The sequence below is a fragment of the Phalaenopsis equestris genome, unplaced genomic scaffold (assembly GCF_001263595.1).
Source record: "Phalaenopsis equestris unplaced genomic scaffold, ASM126359v1 Scaffold000277, whole genome shotgun sequence".
Lineage (NCBI taxonomy): Eukaryota > Viridiplantae > Streptophyta > Magnoliopsida > Asparagales > Orchidaceae > Phalaenopsis > Phalaenopsis equestris.
This window is the reverse complement of record NW_018164719.1, coordinates 527,587-536,191: the sequence shown is the minus strand read 5'-3', so window position 1 is coordinate 536,191 and position 8,605 is coordinate 527,587. Positions and strand designations below refer to the sequence as shown.

The 8,605-nt window shown below is 34.5% G+C and overlaps 1 protein-coding gene across 1 annotated transcript; it reads right to left on the bottom strand.

The window, feature by feature from the left end:
* Positions 1-7,788, bottom strand: LOC110024891 (inner membrane protein PPF-1, chloroplastic-like). The gene is made up of 11 exons (XM_020725080.1): positions 7,184-7,788; positions 6,910-7,020; positions 5,660-5,734; positions 3,606-3,666; positions 3,231-3,304; positions 3,031-3,135; positions 1,973-2,080; positions 1,782-1,882; positions 1,542-1,679; positions 1,343-1,469; positions 1-353 (listed from the first exon to the last, which is right to left on the bottom strand). Exons 1-11 carry the CDS (start codon positions 7,517-7,519, stop codon positions 243-245), a joined length of 1,347 nt encoding a protein of 448 aa, XP_020580739.1. The 5' UTR covers positions 7,520-7,788; the 3' UTR covers positions 1-242.
* Between the last annotated feature and the right edge of the window lie 817 nt (positions 7,789-8,605).

The following is an 8,605-nucleotide window of genomic DNA, read 5'->3' as shown; positions in this document are numbered from 1 at the left end:
TTGAGGAAAAAAATACTGCAAACTAATTGACATTTCCATGACAAAATGCTTATTGTCATACAAAACTGGCAAAGGCAACCAACCTGAAGATGCCGAAAATATGCTTTTTTTATAACATTATGATTTAAGAATAATGAGATCACATGACTCAAATCAACATGAAGTTTTAAAAGACTATAAGTTGCAGCTAAAAATCAACTTTACATTCCAACAACAAAAGAAACATTTGCTAGCCCAATCAATCACTGCACTGTTCGCTTCCTCTTTGATCTTTTGCCCTTCCTTGTGCCGGTGTAATTTGGAAGCCCTTTTCTCCCGGTAGCAGCAGCGTATTCCTCATCATGTGCTTCATTCTGTCATAAAAATGGCCATCATGTTATCTTTAAATCCCTCAGATTGAGAAAAATGTCAAAATGGTCTCATGACTCTTCGCAGAGAGTCATTTTAGTCCCGAGTCTATAAAAATGCCAGTTTTGTTCCCAGAATCTTTTAATGGAGACTAAAATAGTTCTTCTTGGGGATGATTTCAGCACATATTTAAAAATTATAGTCACTAATTTGACAGTTTTATACCTGACGATTAAAATAACCTCATGAAAATAGTCAAGAGGATTAAATTGACACTTCACTCTCCTCAAATCATGATTTATCTAAAGTTGACTATAACTTCTTGTTATCGAACAAAAACCAAAGCTCTTAACATGCAAAAAACATGCAATGCTATAAAAAGACTTCAATACATAAGATGAAACATTTGACATGCAATAAACATTAAACATGTCACATTTTGCCTTAAGGGGTGCTTTTGCTCTGCGATTTGTTACTAGGAAAAAATTACTTCTGCCTAATATCGTATTTGCCTGGGGCAATTATTGTTAATAATCATATGCCTGAAATAACTCTAAACCCCACGTCACCGTTCTTCCTCCTCCTACTGCTTATATTTGAAGCTTCAACCACTCCAGCTTTCAGTCGCCGCCTCCTTTTCCCCTTAAATGAACCCCCTTGCCTCCACACAGAAGGAATTCGGCCACTTCTCCTCCTTCCTTCGTTCTTCCATTTTGGTGCTCCGGCTCTCGTTCGGTCTTTCTCTCCAGCATTCTTCAGTTTCTCCAGTGTAAGTCGTACATTCTTCTTCTCCTCTTCGTCCTCTCATCTTCTTCACACCACAACATTCATCTTTTCTCTTCTTGTCACCACTACACTCTTCTTCCTCTTCTCTATTTCTTCTTATTATCTTCTTCTCCCCACTACACTCTTCTCCTCTCATCCATCATATCTAAAATTTAGAGGTCCAGTTTTAAGGTAAAACCGTAAGAAAAAAGAAATGGTCGATGAATACCTTAGACTCCTCATCAGTCAGTTCATCAGTTTCTGTATCAGTATCAGAAGCCGGAATCTGAGCTTCCTCCCCTGGTAATGCTTTGTACATTTTTTTTCTCTCTTCTTCTGTTTTTAATTGCTTAAACCTGATAACAAAAGGCTCGATCAGTAATCAAGATACGAAGAAAGAAAAAAAAGAAGCTTTGATGGATAATAACCTTTCTCCACTCCTCTCAGAACGCTTTGCTTGTCCAGCATTAATGATGCCACCTCCATCTTGACTTACTATAGGCTTTGCACCACCCAATTTTCTCAGCCATAATTGCTGTCCTGTGCTCAGAATATTGTTTGTAAGCCTGATCATTGAATAAGATTAAGATTAAAATTGGATAAATTTTTTCAAACAATTGAATTAGAAAATCAACAAAAATGATGTTCAAACATGATTAGATACTAACCAATAAATTGATAATCCTGATGGGACAGACAACGAAAAGTAGCCAATCATCAGGGGAAGAAACTTGAAAATGAGAAGTGTATTCTTTGAAGATGGATCGGTCTGTCATTTCAACCTCAATTATAGTAAATCATAATTCAAAAACACTTTCTTGTCAAAATAATGAAATGAGAATTTAAGAGGATGAATAACCTCAGGTGGTTTCATAATTTCCATGGAGACATACTGAGAAAGAATAAGAAGTGCAGGGAGTACAAGATATGCTGCTGTGTCAGACCAGCCCAGGGGTGGATGTCCATCCTGCACCATATACATATAAATGCAACAGTAAATGGACCATCATGCTAAGAGCCTATTCAAAGAAAATATTTATCATCATCATTAATAGACTTATCCAAAAATGCTGAGGGTCAGCTTTTAAGCATCCTCAAATTTCATTCATTCCTGTTCATTTCTATAAACTAATCTTGCTAGCATTTCGTATTAGTAATGAAGCACGCGAACCCGATTTGATTAGGAGAAAATCAAATAAGATAAACTATTAGATTTAATCATGCATGGCATTAATAGGGGGAGCAAACAAACTAGGAACTCATTCGGATTTGTTAGCTAACTTTTGAGTTCCACGTAAACCAGGTTAAGTTTGCTAATGATCCTTGTTCAGGTTCAGCTCCTTTTTTATGGAGCCGGTTATGGGTTAAATGAGAACAACAAATTGAATCAATGAAAATAAAATGCATCAACAAATTTTTAAATGACAACTTCTATTTTATGAAAAGAAGCTTGCAATATTTATGGTATGATTTATTTCAGAATAAATTGAACCAATAAAATGATAACTTCTATTATTTCTAAAGCATAATAGATGGCTTCAGATAGGAAAAGACAAGTAAAGTGAACTTAACGAATTAGTTGAACACAAAAATATGCAAATAACTCACAACATCAATATTATTTGAAACTCCTACCTCCCGCTCATTTTTTTAATTCCTCTATCACTAAATTGAGCAACTTCAAAAGCATCACATGCTAAAACATTGTTGCTGACTCGGACGAAGCCTCATTTGATAATCATCTATGCATAGCTATAAAATGATAATCTTATTAACAGAAGAATGTTAAACAATTTACAGCAAGCATGACAAGTTATAGAATACCATCTAATACCTGCAATATTGAGTTTATCTCTCTTATGATCAATCATGATAAAAAATCAACATTGAAAATTTGATTGTCAAATTTTCTATTACCACAAAAGGTATAAGCCAAGAGATTCCAGAACCACTCTGTCGAGCAGCAATTGTTGTTGGACCTCCCAAAGACGGAATCCAAAAAAATCCTTCGGTCAGCAAGCCCTGATCTTGAAAGAATAGCTTTATTTCAGCAAACTAAACTTGGAAAACAAATTCTCGGTTAAGAGAAACCATGCTTTAGAAGATCTATCATTCACCTCATTTGCCACATTTGATAGAGCTTGATACAAGCCAATCCAGACTGGTATTGTCACCAAAGTTGGTAAACATCCTGTCAGATTAATAAAAAAAACCAATTAGCAAAATATGGAAATAATATCTGATAAAATTTTAAGAACCATGCACGTTAATGAAGAAAGTTAGCAGGTTTAATGAGCTTGTTTGCAAACTTAATTTACAATAAATTGTCTATGCAATAGTCAACCTAAAAGGAAAAGGACAAAGCGGAGTAATTTCAAATACACTTAATCCATAGATCCCTGTAACCATACATAATATCGGAGGAATGCTTGTGGGAGATAGAAAGAGCATCATTCAACTAAACTAGTATTGTGAGCTCATTTAATGCAAACCTGCTAATGGATTCACCCCAGCCTGCTTGTACAACCGGGCTGTCTCAAGCTGTATTCTTTCCTGAATTGAGTACATAAAATGTAAAAATCAGACTACCAAACTCCACATTAAAAAAGAACACAATCAATTGGCACAAAAATAATCTGCTCAAATATCAAATTAGCTAAAACAAGAGGAAAAATATCATCGTCCTAATCATCTATGTTGAGTTGATTTAGTCACTTTCCAAGTTCTGTGGCAAAAAAAGGACAATCTATATATATATATAAGCACTACTACATGACACTGTAGTAGGAATTGCACAGATAACAAAGCCATCATTATAATTGGTTTTGAACGTTTAAAAAAGGTACAAATATGAAAAGCATGTAATTAAGCATCACATGCCAAAATTGGATTGTGTCATTGCATGGTCATAATCAATAAATGTAAATAGAAAGAGATGCTATATAAACACCAAATATTTGCCATCATACTCACAATAAATGCTCAACTAAAACGAAGACAGTTATTTGAGCAGACAATTGCACCAGAAACATATAATTAAAGATAAGCCTTATAATTTTTTTTCCAAAATGCCAACATCAATTTAATTCCAACCATTCTCTGAATATTATAAGACACACAATGGTGAAAAAAAAAAGATTTAAATACTAAAATTCAGTTTTTAGATTCATATTACCAATCAAACACATCCGAGGATATCTTCAAAATTTTAATAAGAAGGTTCTATCAAATTCTACCCTAAATCATCAATTAATTTTCCTGGTTTCTTCCTCTTGTCAAACATTTCCTGTTGCAAAATTTCCTCCCCATCTTTTCTTTTGAGTCCATTCTCACCCTATCATGAATATTATCTGTTATATACCAAAAATTAACACCTGGAAAATGTTTAGCTCAGTTTACTTCCAACATAAACGAGAAATCCATAAAATATATGCCATGAGATTGCTTGAAAAGCTTGATGCCCCATCATGAATAATGCCCCTGCCTCTTTAATGGACAAGCAGAGAGAAATTCTGTTCCAATTTTGTTGACAATTCAAGCTCAGGCTAGAAAACTTATCCTTCCAAAATCCAAATCAATCCAGGCATAACATCATTCCCAGAACAATATACTAGCAATGTGAGTCCCATCCTTCCATTAGAGCCATCATCTTTAGCAAATTGTTGAGATAACAAGCATTTGTTACAGTAAATATTGAAAAAATGGGAAACGCATAGATAAAACTTGCTTTCAATATAAATCTAACTTTTGGTTGTAAAATTAGAAGAAGTATATGGTCATGATTCAAGAAAACATAATTCTTAGGTCATTGTTTTTCCTTGCTTATTCATTTTACAGCAAACTACAACTTGAGAATTTCAGTATACTCATCAAGTATGATAAACATCCATTTATGCACGTTGATCCAAAAGTAACATAGTTGAAAAAGCACAAATATTAGATGCAAATATTAAAGTTAACATAAAAACAGAAACAATAACAGGTGGCCTGCAGCTCAACTACTGAGCTATACTGATAACCAAACTGGGCCAAAGAAATTCCACTCCAAATTAACCGACATCAAAAGAAGACTTAGATGTTAGAAATCCACCAAACTCATTGCGTCATCGACCCACCTCATCATACTATTGTTCATCACAAGTGCTCTCACGCCCAATTTGCTAACAAAAACTAAAATTAAAGAAACATGTTCACATATGGCACAAACTAAGGTAGAAAAATGTCCTTCTAGAGAAATTTAAAGACTAGCCTTTGATTGAAGACAAGATAAAGAGAAATGCAACATAGCATGACATTGAATACTAGAACTCTTCTTTCACTTTTCTCGTCCATCAAGTTGGACTTGCACACCAACCCCCCATATGCCATCACCAAATTCTGCCTTTCTGTTCTTTTTAAAGGTTACTCACAACTTATATTAGTGAACTCCACGCAAAATGACAATGACAAAAAGTTCAAACTACAAAAGAGTTTGATCCTAAGATATCAAAAAGAATTTCATAAATGGAAAATTCATCTTGCAAGAGCATGAGGATACAGAACAAACCTGGTTTCCAGCATATCTTTCTTGGATTGCCTTGATCTTAGGTTGTAAATTTTGCATAGCCAATGTTGACTCCACCTGAAAAGGAATAAAAGTAGGCATAATAATGTGCAGCCATTAATAGATGCTAGATTTTTATTCATCCAATTATTGAGACTTTATTACAATTAGTTTGGGTGTTCAAATAAACAGCATTGTCAATACAAGAGTTCTTGATGCAAAAATATCATGGTCCAGAGACCATTGTGTAAATGAACGAAAATAAACTACAAGAAACCTATGTCAACAAGCCCTTAATATTTGTGTTCCCCCGCATACAGAAACGTTGAGTTTATAGAGATCTATTTTTACAACATTTAATCTCGTGCAACTAACGTTATAGAGCTTTAAGAAACATTAGCAAGAACACATCTAAAAAAGAAATGATTGTTATATAGACATAAATCACAAGATGACAAGTAATCTAGGGATACAAACAAATTGGTCCAGGATGAGCTGGAGATTGTTTACCTTAAAACACATTAAAACTCAGCTCAAACTCAATTTGAACTAATGTGATAGTTTTCAAGCTTGCTTTATTAAATTCACGTTTGTTCAAGCTTGGTTTGAGATTAGCTCAAGCTTGGTTAATTTTGTAATCATCGAACTTTAAGCAAATAACTTATTTGAGGCAGAAATGAGCCCTATCGAGCTAAACTCATTTAGCTTTAATGAGTCAATCTTATTAAGCTTAATAAACTAAAATATTAATTTACAAAGCTTTAAATCTTCTAAAAGTTCATTAAATTTTTTTACAAGCTCAACGATTCAACTTAATTCTCTATAACTTATAAGTAGTACTAATTTAAAACATCCTAAAGATATGTGATGGTCGATAGCATACGAGCTCACTATAAATTTACATGTAATTACTTTTCTGATAGAATGCCAACATTTTTTAATTCATCTATACTGTTACATTTTTTTTTCAGACCAGTTTCACCAAAACTTTAATCACTGGCATCTATAATATCTATTTAAATCCCAAATCCTGCAACAGACACAAAATATTTTGTCAAAGAGTTTTCAAGGTTTAACAACAACAATTCAAATTTGCAAGATTTACTAAATATTATTTTATTTAAATCTTAGCTACTAAGTAGCCCTTAAATGTAATGAAGATAAGTATAATGTTTATTAAAAGGATATTAGTACTCTTGGACAAGATATACACAGAAACACATATATAACTTAGCAAGGGAGAAACCATTCACCTGCTTCTTAGTCAGAGGAAAGGTTGCCACCTTCACAATCACAGTAAGCAAGATGATTGCAAATCCATAGGCATACGGCACATGTACCGCCGAAAGCCCATCCTTCAGAACCTGCAAATGTAATTCAAGGAAACAAAAACCTTAAATTATTTCACACAAAAAAAACGCAACTTTAACCCTAAAAAAAGCTCTCCCTTTCAAACTTAGGCTCACGCAAAATCCAATTTCTCCATTCAAAGAGCAAAATAAAAAGCAATGAGAAATACCAAGCTACCTTGAGAACAATTTCCATGGCCTCTGAGATAAAACCAAACCAACCCCCGTTCTTCTGAGCCGCCGCAGCAGCTGCCGTGTCAGACGTAGAAGGATCCGCGGCCACAACAGCGTCCGCCAACGTGAAGAGCAATCCCTCCATCCTCGAAGAAATTCGCTCCAAATCAAAAAGGGAATCGAACCCGTTAGGGTGAGGGAACTCCCCGAGGCTCATTCGAACCCTAACGCCCGCTCGCTGGGGCCTCGAAAGGGGAAACCTTTGCCTTCCATGGCGAGGATTGAGGGTCAAGGGAGTAGGGAGGAAGTACGCAGGGTAGATAGCTAGGGATTTCGCCATTGGGGGAAGTTCCGTTTTCTTCTAGGATTTTGCTTCCATGAAGAGAGAGCGGAAGGTTGGGAGGGATGTGGCAGGAGGGCGTGGACTGAATAGGCAGTGAAAGATTGCACTTTGCGTTCCGTCGCTATACTGTTATCCGATTCCGATATTTTGTTGTGCGGCGGCAAAACTGTCTACAGAGGCCAAGATCGCTGTTTTTTTAGGTTGTAAATGTTATTATGGCACCGAGGAATCTTGCAACAGAATCGCAGGTTAGGGCAGTACTCAGGCCGGCTAGCATTCAGCTCATTTATAATTAATTGCATTTGATATTACCTCATGAATAGTAATCATGTTCTATCAGCCGCAGAATCGGTCTCTTTTTCTTAGAGGAAACTGAAATCAAGAGCAAAATGGTATTTCAAGAGTATCAAAATTGATATTTCAAAAGGCTGATTGTCCTCAAAATTGATATTTCAAAAGGCTGATTTTCCTCCTGGTCTGAATCTGCCCCTGTGTTTGGCTAAATTTACATATCTTTATTTGTATTCAACTCGTATTCATTTTAAAATCCTCTTATCTAAATTAATTAGAAAAATAGATGCATGAGATTGAATTTGAAGTGTCATCATTTTTAAACAATAAAAATGACTTTTTTATAATAAAAAGCACGGAGCCACATTATCACATAAGTTGCTATGATTTAAACTCAAATTTAGTTATACATAATATATTCTCATATAAATAATATATAAATTTTCCTTATTTTGAGCTCAAATGTGCCATACACGATCGACAAAGATTGCTCGTCTTCAGCTTGCTTACTTAACAGATGATTCGCACACGAGTTATCGAACATAAGCTATTTAATAAGCCAAACATGATTTTTTCGTGAACAACAACCTATTCGGACAATCATAATTCACACCCAATTATTAATTTGTGTTTCTTTATGTCTTTTTTTTCTATGCAACATTTACATATATAACACTCCATTCATATCTACTTAGATATCTAATCTTTATAATTTTATATTTTATATTTATACTCCTCAAAACTCTTATATCACGTCAAAAATATTCTCATTTTCAAGAAATATATATTTTC

What these genes read in the sequence shown, in the direction of transcription:
- LOC110024891 (XM_020725080.1), bottom strand. Translation starts at nt 7,519, where the DNA reads ATGGCGAAATCCCTAGCTATCTACCCTGCGTACTTCCTCCCTACTCCC. An exon ending in CTTGGCTTATACCTTTTGTG is followed by an intron (nt 2,081 to 3,030) that starts GTAATAGAAAAT and finishes TATATGGTGCAG; the next exon opens with GATGGACATCCACCCCTGGG. An exon ending in AAATTATGAAACCACCTGAG is followed by an intron (nt 1,883 to 1,972) that starts GTTATTCATCCT and finishes TTGAAATGACAG; the next exon opens with ACCGATCCATCTTCAAAGAA.